Below are 19541 nucleotides of genomic sequence, written 5' to 3'. Positions count from 1 at the left end.
GGAGAGGTAGTTAGTTAGTGCTGGCACTCTTCGGCATGTAAAACAGGCGCGCATCAGCAGAGGCTCAGCTCATGTCAAACAGAGGCTTAAGTTACTTTGTGCTGAGACAGAGAGAGAGAGATACATAAATAAGCTGTTGCTCAATGTTCCCAAGCAGCAAATGTCACTTTTCCTGAGGATTGCAGGGAGTTTACTTCAGCTGTTTTGTTCTATTGGGGGTGACTTTGTGATTGCTTCAGGAATATGAATGAAATATTCTGAGTAACATTCAAAAAAGGAGAGGGCCCTCAGCTACACATTGGGCAATGGTGAGATGGTATTTCCTGGCCTCGAGGTAATTCAAGCATGAAGAACAAGGTAGGACAACAGCCAAAATCATGTACTCTAAAATGTCATGCATGAAATGGACACACACAATCACCCCCCCCCCCCAAAAAAAAACAAGCGCACCAGTCCTTGAAATTCAATTGCATTACTTCGACCATGAGGTGAAATAGTATTACCTTGCCACCACCACACCTTCTGCCTTAATCTGTGTGGGGATCTGAAATAATACCGCCGCTGGCTTTACGGCGGGCTTCTTGCAGATATATTTTTTGCAATCAAGTTACTTAAGGCACATCATCAAACAACTGGCCTGGACATGTTAGCCTCATGCTTGTAAAGGCCAGAGTGAAACGTGTTGGCTTTGGAAATTAACAGAGAGAACGAGGGACCAATCCTGAATACATTCACACAGCGCGAGAGAGGACACACTCTGAAGAATGTATTCTTTGAGGAAAAACACCAACATCATTTATCGTAAAATAAAACACACAAGATGACACATTATTGATAAATCAGATTGAAAAAGTCCGCACCCCAGGCAGTTTGAAACTAAATACACAGTGGGTCAGGTAAAGGAAAGGCTATGAATACCACCGGTGCCAGTGTGTGGCCGATAGAAGTGCTGTCTGACAACGAGGCTGACGTGCTGATAAGGGTTTGATCAATCTGACCAGGACAGCAATGCGTCTCCTGGCCCTGCACTGTAATTCATATTCCTGAGGCAACCCCACTTCAGCTCTACGCCGCAAAGGAGTAACAACAACTTGGCCTTGTAGTATCCATCTCCAAAGCAACTGAATAGACCTTCAGCTAGAGTGAAGCACTTCTGACAAAGGGGACGATGCAAAAATGTAGCATAAATACACAAATGGGACTGCTTTACTTTGGTGGTAGTGTACTGGTTACACTTTACTGTAGTATCTTTCTATCCCCTTCAGTCAAACCCCACCCCCCTCTTATTTATGTAACATCTTGTTTCTAGGCTATACCGAGGGTAAAATAGATTTATCAGAGAGCAGAAACGTCTCCCAAACAGTGAAAGGGCACCAAAACAACAAGAACACATTTTGTAACGATAGAATGCAAATGTGTAATCCTTCTGCGACAGCTTAATATTTCACAGAGACCTGTGTGAAACTTGTTTTGTTGGCATCTTTGTATTCCATGCACCTTGAATGACTAAAATTATTTTTAAGGCCACTGAATAGCTTTCTGAACAGAATGCAAAGGTACAATTGAATCAATATGTCTATCTTGCCGATAAAGAAAAACTATAACGCTATACTCAGAAGCTAGCTTAACCTTAAGAGAGAGTTGCATGCATCTTACTGATCACAAACATTGATTTAGCAGTTGGTGTCAGATAAAGCTGCTTGAAATTTTGCATAAAACACATTTCACACCAGAGTTGGCATTATGTTAAAGGTTACTTCAGGATTTTGACAATGAGGCCATTTATCTACTTCGCCAGAGTCAGGTGAACTCATGGATACCATTTTTATGTATCTGCATCCAGTATGGAGGAAGTTAGAGGTAAACTCAGCCAAAAAGAAATGTTCCCTCACTGTCAACTGCGTTTATATTTAGCAAACTTAACATTTGTAAATATTTGTAAGAACATAAGATTCAACACCTGAGGCATAATCAGAACAAGTTCCACCAACATGTGACTAACAGAAATTGAATAATGTGTCCCTGAACAAAGGGGGGTCAAAATCAAAAGTAACAGTCAGTATCTGGTGCGGCCACCAGCTGCCTTAAGTACTGCAGTGCATCTCCTCCTCATGGACTGCACCAGATTTGGCAGTTCTTGCTGTGAGATGTTACCCCACTTCCATCAAGACACCTTGGTGTTCCCGGACATTTCTAGGGGGAATGGCCCTAGCCCTCACCCTCCAATCCAACAGGTCCCAGACATGGTCATTGGGATTGAGATCCGGGCTCTTCGCTGGCCATGGCAGAACACTGTCTGGCAGGAAATCACACACAGAACGAGCAGTATCGGTGGTGGCATTGTCATGCTGGAGGGTCATGTCAGGATGGCCCTGCAGGAAGGGTACCACATGAGGGAGGAGGATGTCTTCCCTGTAACGTAACAGCATTGAGATTGTACAATGACAACAAGCTCAGTCTGATGATGCTGTGACACACCACCCCAGACCATGACGGACCCTCCACCTTCAAATGATCCCACTCCAGAGTACAGGCCTCGGTGTAACGCTCATTCCTGCGACAATAAACAAGAATCGGACCATCACCCCTGGTAAGACAAACCGTGACTCGTCAGTGAAGATCACTTTTTGCCAGCCCTGTCTGGTCCAGCGACGTGCCCATAGGCGACATTGTTGCCGTTGATGTCTGGTGAGCACCTGCCTTACAACAGGCCTACAAGCCCTCAGTCCAGCCTCTCTCAGCCTATTGCGGACAGTCTGAGCACTGATAGAGGGATTGTGCGTTCCTGGTGTAACTCGGGCAGTTGTTGTTGCCATTCTGTACCTGTCCCGCTTCTATCTCTGACAGGTTAGTGTGAGGAGGTAGGGAGGGGGCCCTCTAGTAGGACCCCTCCGGTCCCTTCTTGTATGACACGTGGCAGGGGTGGGTCAATCTGTCTTTGGCAGGCTAGTGCGAGGAGGTAAGGGAGGAGCCCTCTGATAGGGCCTCTTCAGCCCATCCAGGTAGGACGCTGCCTGTGTGATGTTAGGATGTACCGATCCTGTGCAGGTGTTGTTACACGTGGTCTGCCACTGTGAGGATGATCAGCAGTCCGTCCGGTCTTCCTGTAGCGCTGTCTTAGGCGTCTCACAGTATGGACATTGCAATTTATTGCCCTGGCGACATCTGCAGTCCTCATGCCTCCTTGCAGCATGCCTATGGCATGTTCACGCAGATAACCAGGGACCCTGGGCATCTTTCTTTGTGTTTTTCAGAGTCAGTAGAAAGACCTCTTTAGTGTCCTAAGTTTTCCTAACTGTGACCTTAATTGCCTACCGTCTGTAAGCTGTTAATGTCTTAACGACCGTTCCACAGGTGCATGTTCATTAATTGTTTATAGTTCATTGAACAAGCAGGGGAAACAGTGTTTTTAAAGCCTTTACAATGAAGATCTGTGAAGTTATTTGGATTTTTACGATTTATCTTTGAAAGACAGCGTCCTGAAAAAGGGCAGTTTCTTTTTTTGCTGAGTTCAGTTTCGCGAGCCAATACTAACTAGCGTTAGCACAATGACTGGGAGTCTATGGTATCTTCTAGCACTTACCACAGACTTTCAGTCATTGCGCTAATGCTAGTTAGCAATTAAGATAATGCTAGTTAGCAACTTCCTTCATACTGCACACAGAGACATAAAAATGGTATCCATGAGTTCATCTGACTCTGGGGAAGTAGATAAAGGGCTTCATTGCCAAAATCCTGATGTATCCCTTTCAAGGTAAGGAGTTAGATAAATTGTGTGTATACAATACCATACCTCCCTCCCCATCTCCATGCCCCAAATACCTTTACATGTCTGCATATGTAAAATCATATCCGCAAATCTGTTCATCGGGTTTCACCAATGTCCTATTTGAATAGTGGAAATTGCAATAACTTATTCTGGGGCTTATAGCAATTGTAAGTGATACATCATAGGCCATGCAGACATTACTCCACAAGGTTAACATTACCCTTGTGACATGGTATTTAGAATGGCAGTTAACTGCGAGAAGGCAAAATTATAACCTGGCTCCATGTACCACGTAGCATATGTAGTCAAACCTCAGTGCCTTTCCCCCTCAGAAAACACCACTTACACACTGCACACCCAGGCTGGTGCTGCTACTCATAGAACAAGTAATAGGGCACTTCCTATGCCTGAAAAGCCAAGTAATAGGGCACTTCCTATGCCTGAAAAGCCAAGTAATAGGGCACTTCCTATGCCTGAAAAGCCAAGTAGAAGGGCACTTCATGTCTCAAAACACTAGCTGCATACAAAAATGTCTTGTCCACTGAGCTCTATGAATAGTCTGCTGTTTGTGGCCCATGTGGACAGAAACCAAGCGGTAATTATCTGGCAAACTGAACTACGCTGTCTGAGTACCAGGTGATCCATCACCTTACAAAACCAGCCATTTAGACATCATTTAAATCCATTTTTTTTTTTTTTGAGGCAGGTCAATATTTATTACTTTTGGGCGCAAAATGAGAACACTGGAGGCAAATGTCAACAAGTACTTATGCACACTCATGCGATGTTATGGAGATATTATCTGGTGTTCAATTAAGAGTGGCCATTTTGATTAAACCCAAAAGGGGTGTTAAAAAAAAAAAAATTTACTGGCAAGGATTTCTAACGCAAATACACTAACAGACAGAAAGACAGGTGGACAGACAGACAGACATAGACACATGAAGGATGAATAGTTATACAATAGAGTGGACCCATTCTGTATGTGCTGTAGCCAACTCCTCTCCATGTCATGAAAAGGAACAAACACAGAGAGGAGTTAGCTAAAAGGATAAACTGGCTAAAAGGACCAGCAGGTTAGTCATACAAATGGCCAATTCCAAATCGACCCTTAATTCCTTTCTTATAGGGAAATTCCACCTAGCCTATCAGAAGGCAAAGTGGAGCTATTAGCATATTGGCTATACCCTTCTGATTCTTTCGGATCTACACAAGTGTGTAGAGGCTAGAGGAAGTATTGGGGTTAAGCAATAGATGTACAAACAGACAGAAATATGCAGATGCAGACACAAACAAGCAGAGACAGACGGACACAGTAACAAATTAAACCACAGCAAATCATTGTTTCATGTACAGGAGGCATTCATCCACAGTGTGGCAGACAGTACAGTAGGGTAATCAAAGGAGAGCGAGAACCTTAAAACAGAGCTGGTTATCAGGTGTCATGCTGTGGCGGGCAGACGAAAAAGAAGAGGAGGGAAGAGATACCAACCGTGTGCTGCGGGTTCAGTGCTGGGCGTAGTGTCTGAGCACACAAGGACGGAGGGACAGTAGTGGTGGAGGGAGGGAACAGGAGGAACGTGGCATGCAAAAAAAAGGAGAAATGGGGACGGGAGGGAGAAAACAAATGGAACCCATAAGCAAGCATTCAGAGACCATTACATGACAAAGACTAAGACACAAGGCTTAAGGGAAATCAAAGGGAACCAAAGCAGTGCAAAGATAAAACACAACACACACACGTTGGACATCAAACTGTGAGGGGAGCGCCATTGCCGCTTATGGGAGGACGGCAGCAATCGTGGCGGGGTAGACAGCGTTCACATGGTACACAGACAGCTCATCAATAAAATACAACTGCACACACTCCTGCATTATGTTGAAGGCCAATGTGTGACTGTGGGGAGCTGGGGAAAACATTTTACATTTCATTTACAAAGGGCAGATTTTAGTATGGCTGTGCATATTTTGATCAATATGACATGACTTTGGGAATCTCAATAAAAACCACTGAAATAACCTTTGTCAAATGCAATCATACTAACCTTGATGTGACAAACCGCAATGGTACAGGGCACGCATATTACCCATAGGACCTTTCAGTTGTGAAATATATATATTTTTTGGTGGCTTGGTTCCTCAGCAGAGGAAGCAGTATAAAAGCACTGCATATGAAAACCTTTATTCGTTGTTTATACTTCAGTATTTGTTTTTATGATAAAATGACATCAAGAGTATTTCAATAAAATAAATGTGGTTTGCAGGGGACATCGGAGGATAAAACAGGCACTTTGAATTTGCTGTTTATTTAACTTATTCTTTCTCAATATCAATATAAAAAAAAGCCCATTTGTTTTTCTGTTGTGAATCCAAAATGTACTATCGCAAATTAGTCCAATTAACAAAACATCATTGTCATTGTCCCCATGCAGTGCCATTGTGGGGACACAAGCAAAGGTTGTTTTCCCTTTACTTCAGCTTTATCAGACGTCGAGATCCAGGAACCTGTAGGGCTTGTTATGTGGTAACCCCATTTGCAATGTCAATTTCTGCAAGACTGGGGCGTAACTCCACATCCCGCTCCCTCTCCAGGGAGATTAAATCAAAATCTTGATATAATCCGATTGTGGTCTTTTGATGATTTTGGGCACAGTTTACCAGTTTCCTTTGCGTTTATCCGAAATCTTAGGAAACGAAGGAGATATGTGTTGACTGTGCTCCACCGTGTCGGAGTAGAGGGAGATGGGAGCAGGGGGACGAATCTGAGTCCAAAATGGCATTATATACTGCAGTAGTGCACTATATAGTGAATAGGGTGCCATTCGGGATGTAGCCTGTGTCTTCCTGAGATGAAACACCTGCCTCGGAGGACTCGGCTGGTTTTAGAAATGCAGGGAGATGTCTGCTTGCCAATCAAAGCAGCCTGTCAGGTAACATGGTTTCTCACTGTTTTATCAAAGTAGGCCTGTACCCAACCAAAGCTAGATTGTTGTTGAGAAACCTGTCAACGAACACAGATACTAGCTAGCGCATCGGAAATCACGTGAACACCTTGCATAATGCAATGTTTCAATTCCAGACAACACAACGACAACATAGGTATCAAACATATTTTATTCTGAAAGTGGTTAGACACCTCCATCTCAGTCACGGTTAAGTTGGGGCTAGATGAATTTCCAGAGCTGTATGTAAACAGACTTCCCATGTTTCCCCTTCTTATCTACTGTAGACATGAGAGGATGAGTGGAGGGAGGTGTTCCCTCGCTCCCTCACTACCTCTCATGTAGACCTTCTATAAGTCCATAAATTCACCTTATTAATGTAAAATAAATATGCTACAGGCCAAGGGTCTCCAACACTGTTCCTGGAGTGCTAACATCCTGTAGGTTTTCACTCAAATCCCAGTTGTAACTAACCTGATTCAGGTTATCAACAGCTAATTATTAGAATCAGGTGTGCTAGATTGGGGTTGGAGCAAAAACCTACAGGAAGGTAGCTCCCCAGGAACAGGGTGGGAGAGCCCTGCTATAGGCTATGCAGAGTCGTAGTCGGGTCCATCCGTGTCCACTCGGGTCTATCAGCTGTAGTTACGTAAGTCCGAGACCCAATGACAATCAAACAGAACCCGACCCGGACCCAAGGGAAACGTTTGGGTTAGGGAAGACCCGTGAAAACCTCTACCAGGGTGTGCAGGCATCTCAACACTTCTACACATCAAACCACCAGAGACATGAGAGTTAACGCTTCACCTCATATTGCCAAAGGACCAGGGAACAGGGAGAGATCTCAAACAGCGAGCCTAGATCATGTCCCTTTCAGCAGGGAGAGCCAGGCCTCGGAGGGCCTGCTTTTCCTATGGTCCTCCAGAAGAAATGCACTGTAGTCCTGTTAAGTAATGCCACAGGGCTCCAGCTAGGATGACAGTTCTTTAGCATAATCGCTTGAGCACCTCGGCTTGCTCTTTAAAATAGATTCCAACCTTGTAAAAGGGAAAAGGGGCCACTTCACTGTTCGCTTTTTAACTACCGCTTCTTTGCAGCTGCTACTTCTACACGGACGGCTCCTAGAGCTTCCTCTATCGGGCTGCTTGTAGGCCAGATCACCACTGGTACAACTGAAAGCAGGAGTTATCAAAGAGGAGTACACTGCATGTCCTCAGGAAGGAGGGAAGAGAAAGACGCAGTGGTTCAAGAACAGTCCTGAAACAAATAGACATGAAGAGCAGAGGGGGAATCAAACATCTGCACAGTCAAGTAAGGGTTTTTACCTTCTTTCTCAATCTACATTTTAAGACATAATACAACATCACAGCCTCTATTTGAGGCCTAGTAAAATGTCTTCGGGAGGGACGGGCCATAAGCAGTCCTCCTAAGACAGCTGGAGGGGCTGCTCAAGGGGCTCCACTAGGGATGTGCCACTATACAGCAGTAATATACCGCTGCTCATTCAAATCAAGCAGTACAATAAAGCACCCGTCTCTGCAACCCTCAATCATCGGTGGCCCCTGGATGTCTGCTAACCCCATTACTTGGCTGTGGCAGCTGCGCCGGCTGGTCAATATGTTTACTGATGAGCTATCGCCAGCTCCCGGTGCGGCCCTCCTTCCTTTTCTCTTTCTCTCTCGCCTCGTGTCGCAGGTCACCTGAGACACTCGCGTCCTTATTGACATCAGCAGACGTGACAATGGGCACAGAGCTTCCCAGCTAATTGCTTTGGTTCCCCACAAGCCCCTAGTGGCAAAATGTGACATACTGTAGCTTCAGTAGTCATCTTGTCATGAGGAACACCTGTTAAAGTTTTACTGATAATGCCACTGCACCATCTCTGCAAAGTCTGTTCTGGTTGACAGAACATAGAAGATAATCCCCACTGGAACCACAGTGGTTGTACTGTAGAAGTACAATGTCACAGTTAGATCATGCAACAGCGTGCTTGAAATGTAAAGGTAATTTCCTATTGAGCCGACATATGCAGCGTTTACCATGAATGCAGTCCCTGTGAACGCGGGAACATTGCCTTTAAATTTAAATTGCACTATAGCGCTGAACTTTGGCGATACAGATTGAATCGAGCCCTATATCTGCATGGGAAACCGGACCCAAGAGTCAGAATCAGTGGTGTAGTTGAGGGTAAATGCCGTTTATGAACCTATTTTATTTTGCTCCACTGTTTACCTACCCTTTGCGGAAATCTGTATAAAAGTATAGGGAGAGGGCCTCCCGGGTGGCGCAGTGGTTAAGGGCGCTGTACTGCAGAGCCAGCTGTGCCATCAGAGTCCCTGGGTTCGCGCCCAGGCTCTGTAGTAACCGGCCGCGACCGGGAGGTCCGTGGGGCAACGCACAATTGGCCTAGCGTCACCCGGGTTAGGGAGGGCTTGGTCAGTAGGGGTGTCCTTGTCTCATCGCGCACCAGCGACTCCTGTGGCGGGCTGGGCGCAGTGTGCGCTAACCAAGGTGGCCAGGTGCACGGTGTTTCCTCCGGCGCATTGGTGCGGCTGGCTTCCGGGTTGGATGCACGCTGTGTTAAGAAGCAGTGCGGCTTGGTTGGGTTGTGTATCGGAGGACGCATGACTTTCAACCTTTGTCTCTCCTGAGCCCGTACGGGAGTTGTAGCGATGAGACAAGATAGTAGGGAGAAAAAGGGGTCAAATTAAAAAATAAATAATAATAATAAAAGTATAGGGAGTATTATTTTACTCACTGTGAACAGCCATCAGCGTTTTCCCACCTAGCTCTTTATATAATCTAAATGAGGATACTATGATATATTCTGTTAGTGGGTGGCAGGTACAGTAATTACATTGCTTAGGCCACAGATTATATCAATTTACATCAATGTACCAATAGTTTGTATTTAAATAAACTTGATGTACCAATAGTTTGTATTTAAATAAACTTGACTTGCAGTGCTCTGGTATGACTGATAATCTCCATTCAAAATCAAGGCGTAAACACAACAGAAATATACCAATGCTTTTGCACACACACAACCACACACACACACACACACACACAACCACACACACAACCTCACACACTAGATTCGCTGTCGTAGGTGATTCAGGGCTAGCTAGCTGATTACCTTTCCCAGCCTACTTTATGAGTCCCATCTTCTTGGAGCCATCATGGAGCACAATCATGGCCTCCAATAACAATATACCTCTACATAAAGAAGACGTATTTGCCGCATTTCTATGTTTGCATGATGCTAAGCCTAATAAATTCAGCGGGATGCTCTCTCTGAGCGGTGTATCACACGACTGCAGTTGTTGTTTTCCCCCGTGGGAATACAATTGACCTTTAGTGAATTAGCCTATCCTCTGCCGGTGAGCCATCCCTCTCTGTCCCTGCTTTATGCCGCTGGAAGGAATCAAGACAGGCAGAGAAATTGACTACTCTATCTCGCAAGAGCTTGTGCAGGCGAGGGCCTCATTTGTTCAATTCCAAAATCAGTTTACCAGATGGTGTTTTGCAATTTAAGCCTTGACGAAAAAAAGTATATTTGGGGGGAGGGGTAAAATGAATTGGTTGCCATCTCTGTTTATGTATTTTCATCAATTAACAGGCGGTGGCGGCTAGGGCTCCTGACACACAATTGTTTTTATTAGCGCGGGTACATTTTATTAATGGCTTTTTCTGTTGTACGTCTCCCAAACGTTGCTTTACGAGCGTCTATTTCCATTTCTGGGTTGGGGTATAATTCTGTGACGTCTCATTCTGGTACATCATTAGTCACATACTGTATTCAATCTGAGAGAGAGAAAGGGAGGGAGTAAGGGGAGGGAGGGTGAGAGGTAGAGAAATGGAGGGAAGGAGAGAGAGGGAAGGAGGGAGAGAAAGAGAGAGGGATCCAGAGAGAGAGAGCGAGAGCGAGAGAGGTACATGGAGAGAAAGAGGGCAAGATAGACGTAGTGAGTGTGCTAGAGATGACTCTGTGTCTTGGTATCTGTGGACCAAACAGATAGATTCAACCTTCTTCCGCTCTGCAGGAGTGGGTCCGCATTAGAGATGACAATAACTACTGTTGCCCCTGACTACCAAAAGGACAACAGCCTGCCCTGAGGACAGGGCCAGCACAAACACTGCATGTCAAGAGGAAAATCTATTTCTTTGCCTCTCTGACAGAGAGATAGAGAAAGAGATAGCGGGAAAGAATAAGGGATCTGGGGAAATGGAGGGAAACAGTACAAAGAGGGGGGAAAAGAATAAGGGAAGCAGAAATACCTATTTGGTAGAAAGAATGACAGGGGAGGGATGCGGGTATAAATGGAGACATACAGAGAAAATGGGAGCAAGATTTAGCCTTGGATAAAATTTGCACCAAAAAAAAGCAAAAAAAATAGATGGCAAAATATCGATAAACATACATTTCGGAGCTGTTTTTAAAGGGGAAAAAAAGAGGCACAACAAATAGAAATGAATGACATCTGTCCCCAGTATGGATGGTACACTCTTAGAAAAAGGGTTCCAAAAGGGTTCTTCGGCTGTCCCCATAGGAGAACACTTTTTGGTTTCAGATATAACCCTTTTGGGTTCCATGTAGAACCCTCTGTGGAAATAAGGGTTATACCTGGAACCAAAAAGGGTTATTCAAAGGGTTCTCCTATGGGGACAGCCAAATAACCATTTTAGGTTCTAGATGGCACCTTTTTTTCTAAGAGTGTAATGAGCAAGCTCATTCCATTTAGCCATTTATTTTGCAGTGTAAATGGCAATTTAGTAATCTCTAAATGCCACCTCCTGAAGCCACCGAGTACTTTATTCTGGCATTGGGGCTTTAATAGTTCAATACAATTGCAGTATACCACCATTCCAGTCCCCCTATAGACAGAAATAGAATATACTTCTGCTAAACTAAGTGGCCTCTACCCCGCGTACCCTCTGCTAGATTGTTTGCCGCTACTGCCGCTACTGCCTATGATATACAGTATAAGTCTGAAGTTTACATACACCTACATTTAAACTCAGTTTTCACAATTCCTGACATTTAATCCTAGTAAAAATTCCCTGTCTTAGGTCAGTTAGGATCACCGTTTTTTTTAAGAATGTGAAATGTCAGAATAATAGTAGCAAGAATGATTTATTTCAGGTTGTATTTCTTTCATCACATTCCCAGTGGGTCAGAAGTTTGCATACACTCAATTAGTATTTGGTAGCATTGCCTTTACATTGTTTAACTTGGGTCGAACGTTTTGGGTAGCCTTCCACAAGCATCCCACAATAAGTTGGATGAATTTTGGCCCATTCCTCCTGACAAAGCTGGTGTAACTGAGTCAGGTTTGTAGGCCTCCTTGCTCGCACACACTTTTTCAGTCCTGCCCACAGAGGATTGAGGTCTTTGTGATGGCCACTGAAGTGCACCAGTACCTTCTGCAGCAAAGCACCCCCAATACATGATGCTGCCACCCCCGTGCTTCATGGTTGGGATGGTGTTCTTCGTCTTGCAAGCATTCCCCTTTTTCCTCCAAACATAACGATGGTCATTATGGCCAAACAGTTCTATTTTTGTTTCATCAGACCAGAGGATATTTCTCCAAAAAAGTATGATCTTTGTCCCCATGTGCAGTTGCAAACCGTAGTCTGCATATTTTATGGCGCTTTTGGAGCAGTGGCTTCTTCCTTGCTGAGCGGACTTTCAGGTTATGTCAATATAGGACTCGTTTTACTGTGGATATAGATACTTTTGTACCTGTTTCCTCCAGCATCTTCACAAAGTCCTTTGCTGTTGTTCTGGGATGGATTTGCACTTTTCGCACCAAAGTACGTCCATCTCTAGGAGACAGAACGCGTCTCCTTCCTGAGCGGTATGATGGCTGCGTTGTCCCATGGTGTTTATACTTGTGTATTATTGTTTGTACAGATGAACGTGGTACCTTCAGGCATGTGGAAATAGCTCCCAAGGATGAACCAGACTTGAGGTCTCCAATTTTTTTTCTGAGATCTTGGTTGAATTCTTTTGATTTGCCCATGATGTCAAGCAAAGAGGCACTGATTTTGAAGGTAGGCCTTGAAATACATCCACAGGTACACCTCCAATTGACTCATATTATGTCAATTAGCCTATCAGAAGCTTCTAAAGCCATGATGTCTTTTTCTGGAATTTTCCAAACTGTTTAAAGGCACAGTTAACTTAGTGAATGTAAACTTCTGACCCAATAGAATTGTGATACAGTAAATTACAAGTGAAATAATCTGTCTGTAAACAATTGCTGGAAAAATTTCTTGTGTCATGCACAAAGTAGATGTCCTAACCGACTTGCCAAAACATAGTTTGTTAACAAGACCATTTGTGGAGTGGTTGAGAAACGAATTTTAATGACTCCGACTTCAACTGTATATGCACCTGCGCCAGTGGAGAAATGAAATCAGCCGGCACAGCGGATTATGACCATAACAGACTGTTCCCTCACATCTAAATACACAGTAATAATGGAACGCCCCAGAGAGTTAAAGGAAAAATCCTCTCAAAATTATATTTTGCTATTTTCATTAGTCCACTGTTGATACAGTCCCAAAATGTTAGCAGTCAAGTTTTCAAGATATTGGACATTCAAGAAGCAAAGTATCACACTCTGCTTCTTGAAATGTGTGTGATGTCACTGTACTCCTGCGTAAATAAACTTGATTCTCATTATGTGCATTAACCTCTATAATTGCTCCAGGGGCGCTGCACTGCACCTGACCCAATGCATCAAGCCCTTCGCTGTGTGTCCGTGTCTTGGGGGGTTGGGTTTTGAGCAGAAATACACATTTCTCTTCTATGTAAGTTAATGGAAAATATAGTGCATCTTATCTTATCTAATTGCGATACTAGATTACATGAGTCTGACAAAGCAGGTAACAGCCTACTAAGACACACTCACTTGTTTGATGTGAGTAGAAGGTGTATCCAATCAGCAATGTCATTAGGTCTTTGGTTTTTAATTTAATCCAATCAGATAGCATAATCGAGCACAATGCCTAAGATTTCCCGGCCTCGGTAGATTTGTTCCAATTGTGCTGAGAATGGTCTGTCAGATACTTTCATAGCATTTCTAGTTCAGGGCTGCTCAGCTCAAACGCCATCCTTAAGTGTTGTTTTGTTTATGCACATTTAAAAGATTTGGAATTGCAATGCTGAAAATGGCCTTCAGCAAATAGTTTCTGACAATGAGAGTTGTTATGAACAAAGAGAGAATTGCAATTGCAAGTTAATTTACTAGCCGTCACAAATGGCTTTATGTGGCACTAAGTTGAAAACCTAATACAATCGAATGGTTATAGTTAGGGCTCTATTCAATCTGTTTTGCTGAAGTGTTACAGATTGAGTGATAGAAATGTAAATATAATTTCCTATTGAGCCGTCATCTGCAGCATTTACCGTGAATGCAGTCTCCACTAACGCCAAAACATTGCTGTAACGCTGAATTTCCACAATACAGATTGAATAGAGCACTTAGTCCACAATAGTATGGGAACCAAGATGTCGTATTGACCTGATAATTGACGTTAAATGTAATTGAATAATGATGATTTGTGGCATAATCGTGTTGTGTTGTCATGCGACCCTTTTCAGGAAGCTACGGGTATGTCGCACATACATCACACTTCACAGAGAGGCATTTGAACTTCTTAAAAGTTCGATCAAAATGTGTTATTTTTTTGTCTGGCAGAAATGCCCTCCGGAACATGTGAATTTTCATGTACCTTAATAACAAACTTGTATTCCATCTGTAAATACGAATACAATTATGAGCCCAGTTGGTTTAGCTATGGATAAAGCGGGGAACCTTCCCGATGGCCAGGATTGGCTAAGATAATAGATGGGTTGGACATGCTGGGAGATGAGTTTGGATTGGTCTGCCATGTAGCATGCTTCTGTCTATAAAGTGACCTGATCAGTATGTGTTGATAATCCTTTCTACCGTGGCTTTTTTGAAGGGTTTAACATTAGCTATCAAGAACTAGAAAAGTTGTGCTACTTTTCTCAACAACATTGATACCCTGAATTTAGCAGGTGCTATCGACAGATCATTTTGAGAAAAAAATCTGCACACGCCACGGTCAGTGTGAACCGGAGTGACTTGACACAATGCTGGCCAAACAAAATGGAGTTAAATGGTTCCAGTCTGCCGTCGTTTTCATTGCAAGTTAAAGCATACTGTTCGCCAGCTAGCGAACGTTAGTTTGCTGTCTCCCTAGCTAACGTTACGTATATGATCTGTGTAGTAATGTTATTCGAATCAGAAAACAATTAGCATTGCTAGTTATAGCCTAATGCTATCTGGCTTGTTAACATTGAACCTAGTTGGTTAGCATTAGCTACCTGCATAGTCATACTACAGTTATGACAATCAGTTTGTATTCGTAGTAGTACGAGATTATGCTGGTTCATTGTTTAGCTAGCTAGCTAGCTACATGTCCAAACAAAATACTCTACTTTGCCAGATGATTACACAACCTACCAAGTCAGTTAGGTTTGTCTGGGGTGATTACGGCCATTTATTGTATTTCATGTGTAGATGTGTACATGTCTAAACAATAGTGACCCATCCACATAGCTAGATGGTGGTTATAGCATTTATTTCACATGAACCATCAATTTAGACAGGTGTGTCTGGGTAAGCATCATCTAATAATTATCTGGACACTTTCTGTTTTTGATATTGCTACTATGCAAATATGCACTGTACCGCTCACACCTTCTGTATCCTATGCATGTGACAAATAAACTTAGATATTATTTGATAGTGTGTGTTTACCAGAGACAGTAATGTGAAGAACAACATGACCTGCACCAAAGTCAGATTAGGATATAGGCCAAGGACTAGGTAAAGAGTATTTTTTACCTGGAGTCTTTCCTTATTGTAGGCTACTTCTCGAAATCTTAAGTTGTTTACTACACCACTCACTCTGTTTTGTTCATGGCCTCACATATATCCTCGAAAAAGATGGGTGGGGCTAAGGCTTAAAAGGGTGTGAACGATGTGTAACAAAGAAGAGCTCTCCAGTAGGTGTTTCAAAACATTCAAGGGCCATTTTCTCAAAAGTGGGGTTTGTCAACTTTCAAAGCAGAATTTAATTCCAATTGTTTCTTAACTGCAGTGTATGATATACAATTTTCTAGCTCTGAGGCTCTACTTTTATGTCCAATGTAAAAAACACAATTGTTTCAACATCAATTATAGATCAACTGATTGACTCACAGCCTACAAATACCAGTAGTCGTATTCATTCATTCTGATCTGAAAGGCAAAACTGATCCTAGAATAGCACTCTTACTCTGAGATGCTCGGTACTTATGGCCTCAGATCTAGAGGACTCATTGGTTCCTTGTCAGTGTTTCTCCTAGACAGAAACCAATTCAAGTTTGGGGGGAATTAAAGTAAGCCAAAGCAATAGTAAGGACAGACATTGAATCTGCAGCAACTGGTTTTGAGGAGGTGAGCCAAGATTACAGGAGTTGTAACAAAAAAAGGAAATATATTGCCTGTTCATTGCAACAGGTACACGATAATACAAGAAAGGCAGGGGTGAGATCAGAGCTAAATGTATCACTGTACCTGCATTCTGTATAACAGGAAATAGGATCAAACGAGGGATTCATGAACGATCCTAACATCAGTGCCGACATTCACATCATGAATGTATTCTGATGACGACGCCAGGGACGGTTAACTTTTCGCATATATCGCTTTTGCGACTAAGTTGATTGCGAATGTATTTTGAGGAGTGGCAAGGGACATGAACTTTTCCAGTCACTAAGGCTGCGATTACACAGGCAGCCCAATTCAGATTTTTTTCTTCTCACTAATTGGTCTTTTGACCAAATAGATTAGCTCTGAAAAAGTGCTGATGTGATTGATCAAAACATCAATTCATGGAAAAAAAAGATAAGAATTGGGCTGCCTGTGTGAATGCTGCCTAAAAGTGATATGCACCTCATTTGGGGAAAGACGAGTCTATTTGTCTACAGGACATGAATGTGAATAGCTGGATGGGAAGAAAAGGGAGTCGTCTGCCTGTCCCCGTCTCTGCTCTTTTGTTTGAGCGTATGAAAATATGCCGGCATAGTCAACCCGCAGGAAACACAAAGGAGATATGTAATCCCTGGCTCAGACAGGGCAGGATACAGCCCAGATCGTGATAAGCTTGTGAGAGCAACAGGAGAGGGAGAGAGAGAGAGAAAGAGAGGGGCGATTCAAGGCCAGGATAGGCCGAAAATATTTTTGGTATCTCAGATTGTTCTGTCAATGTTCACATATAAACTTCACTGGGAGGAATGATATTTGTCATGCTTTTACATTTGTATCACATTTTTTGAACATAATGATGAGCTTGGCAATGTTAGGTACTTTAGGTCCTATATATGCCTTCTGTAAGATCTTACGATCCGTGAACTGTACATGATACAGACAACACCTTGGTGCCATGATACTCCTAATCTCAAAAGCACACTTTTCATTTTAAGACATATTGTTTGTAACAATATACTGTACAAGTACATACAATTTCCAGAGTGGGCTCTCTGCTAATTCTAAATTATAATCTATTTTATGAGCAACACCAACACAGTAAATGGGAAAACGGATTCAAATGGAACTCCCTCTGCTGCTGATTTTCTGAAAGTGCAATCCTAAAGGAGGGCTGTGATTGGTTAATGGCCTATTATGTCAATTTCTATGTATAAAATGGGTCATATTAAAAATACCAGAGAGTCCACTCTGGAAATTTGACATGTTTGAAGAGTATATTATTCCAAACAAGTAGCTTAGTGGTTAGAGCGTTGGGCCAGTAACTAGAAAGGTTGCTGGATCGAATTCCGGAGTTGACAACGTATAAATCTGTCGTTCTGCCCCTGAACAAGGCAGTTAACCCACTGTTCCCCAGTAGGCTATCATTGTAAATAATAATTTGTTCTTAACTGACTTGCCTAGTTAAATAAAGGTTGCATTTGAAAAAAAAAGAAGAAAAATAAAAAGGGTACTTTTTAGATATTCACATTTTTATGTTGAATAAATTAATGCGAACGTTTGTTTTTCTGAATCTAGATATACCTCCATATTTGAGCGCACACATAAGATGTTGTCTGTATCATGTACGGTTCACAGATCACAGGGTCTTACAGGAGGCATATATAGGTCTAAATAGGGCCTAAAATGTCCGCTTTCATCTTTAAAAAAAGTACAAATGTAAAAAGCATGTCAAACATCCTTCCCTCTAATTAACTTTCTATGTGAGAATTGCCAGAACAATCTGAGACACCTAGAATATTTTGGGGGGGCGTAGATGGGGGGAGGGAATAGATGGGGGGGGGATACAGAGGGGGGAGAGAGGGGGAGGAGAAGAAAGGGATAGAGAGAGAGAGGGAGAGAGAGAGCGGCTGAACATTTTAGTGAGAGAAATGTGATGGGTGCGAGCGGGCGGATGATGAGTGCCATTGACAGCCCCGCGCTGCAGTGGGAGGAGGGAGCCGAGGCCTGGCCCCTCCAGTGCGACTCTGTTATTATTATCGTTTCTCAGAATCTTATCAGGACTGGCTGACGGCAAATATTTATCTCTTTTCCTCACACTCTCTTTCTTGTTTGCTCACAAACACACACACAGGCATGCACAAGGGGGTGTCAGGTCACACATTACAGTGGGTAATGGTAACAATAGAATGAGAACACATAAATACGCATGCACTCACACAGTGTGGGTGGTGGAAGTGGTGGTGTTTGTGGTGAGGGTCGGGTTTGGTGGGTATGAGGGTATCGCATATGCACACAAACAACGCACACACAACCACAAAACACACAGGGAGGTGGTGGGAGGTGATACTGTACCTGCAGTGGCTTCAGGGAGGGAGATGGTTGTGGTGGTGGGAGTGGTGGTAGTAGCTGTAGTGGGTATAGGGGTAGTGGTGGGGGCATCTGGATGAAGAAAACAAATACATGACAGACAAGGAAACTAATGAGTAAACCATGAAAACAAAAGACACAATGAAACAGACCTGGGTCCAAATACTATTTGAAACCTTCTAAATACTTGTAGTGTTCGCTTTACCCCTCTAGATTTCCAGTTGGGCAGGGTTTGCATTTCTGAGACTATTGTATTGGTCCATGAAGCCAGCCAGCTTAATCGAGCACAGATAAAATATCTGAAATTATTTTGAATAGTATTTGAACCCAGGTCTGCAATAATATGAAACAATTCTGATGGGGAAATTATTAATTAATACCAGTGGCAGTGCATTTGTTTGCCTTTAAGCCAGTCATAAACCAAGCTATATCATTTTTTAAAGGCTAAATTAAGGGACTAATTCCGGGTGGTTAAGGTTCAGGTTAGGGTGTCCAAATGTGTCAATGAATCTCTCCTACGCATGCTGTTGGCATGATAATAATAACAACAAGCCCATCACAGAAAAAAACTGCAGTCCATTCGTAAAGTATTCAGACCCCATCCCTCTTCCACATTTTGTTATGTTACAGCCTCATTACAAAATTGATTAAATATATATATTTTTATCAATCTACACACAATATTCCAAAATGACAAAGCGGAAACAGGTGAGTATAACGGATGTGAAACGGCTAGCTAGTTAGCAGTGGTGCGCGCCAAATAGCGTTTCAATCGGTGACGTCACTTGCTCTGAGACCTTGAAGTAGTGATTCCCCTTGCTCCGCAAGGGCGTGGCTTTTGTGTAGCGATGGGTAACGATGCTTCAAGGGTGACTTTTGATGTGTGTAGAGGGTCCCTGGTTCGCGCCCGAGGCGAGGGGACGGACTAAAGTTATACTGTTACACTCAGGT

The 19541-nt window shown here is 43.1% G+C and overlaps 1 protein-coding gene across 4 annotated transcripts in view; it reads right to left on the bottom strand.

Annotated features, from left to right (window-relative positions):
- Window positions 1-19541, bottom strand: part of cadm1a (cell adhesion molecule 1a) — a 420614-nt gene that overhangs the window by 23728 nt on the left and 377345 nt on the right. For 2 of the 4 annotated variants that reach the window (XM_020485689.2, XM_020485690.2), the window contains 2 exons: window positions 18576-18662; window positions 5262-5294 (listed from right to left, as the gene is read on the bottom strand). The exons of 1 other annotated variant lie outside the window; for it this stretch is intronic. In XM_020485689.2, coding sequence (XP_020341278.1) covers window positions 5262-5294; window positions 18576-18662 — 120 coding nt within the window. The remainder of the gene's footprint in view (window positions 1-5261; window positions 5295-18575; window positions 18663-19541) is intronic. One more of the 4 variants, XM_020485691.2, reaches the window with a different exon arrangement.

This window comes from Oncorhynchus kisutch, linkage group LG6 (assembly GCF_002021735.2).
Source record: "Oncorhynchus kisutch isolate 150728-3 linkage group LG6, Okis_V2, whole genome shotgun sequence".
NCBI lineage: Eukaryota > Metazoa > Chordata > Actinopteri > Salmoniformes > Salmonidae > Oncorhynchus > Oncorhynchus kisutch.
Note: the sequence above shows the minus strand (reverse complement) of the source record. Positions and strands in the feature narration are given on the sequence as shown.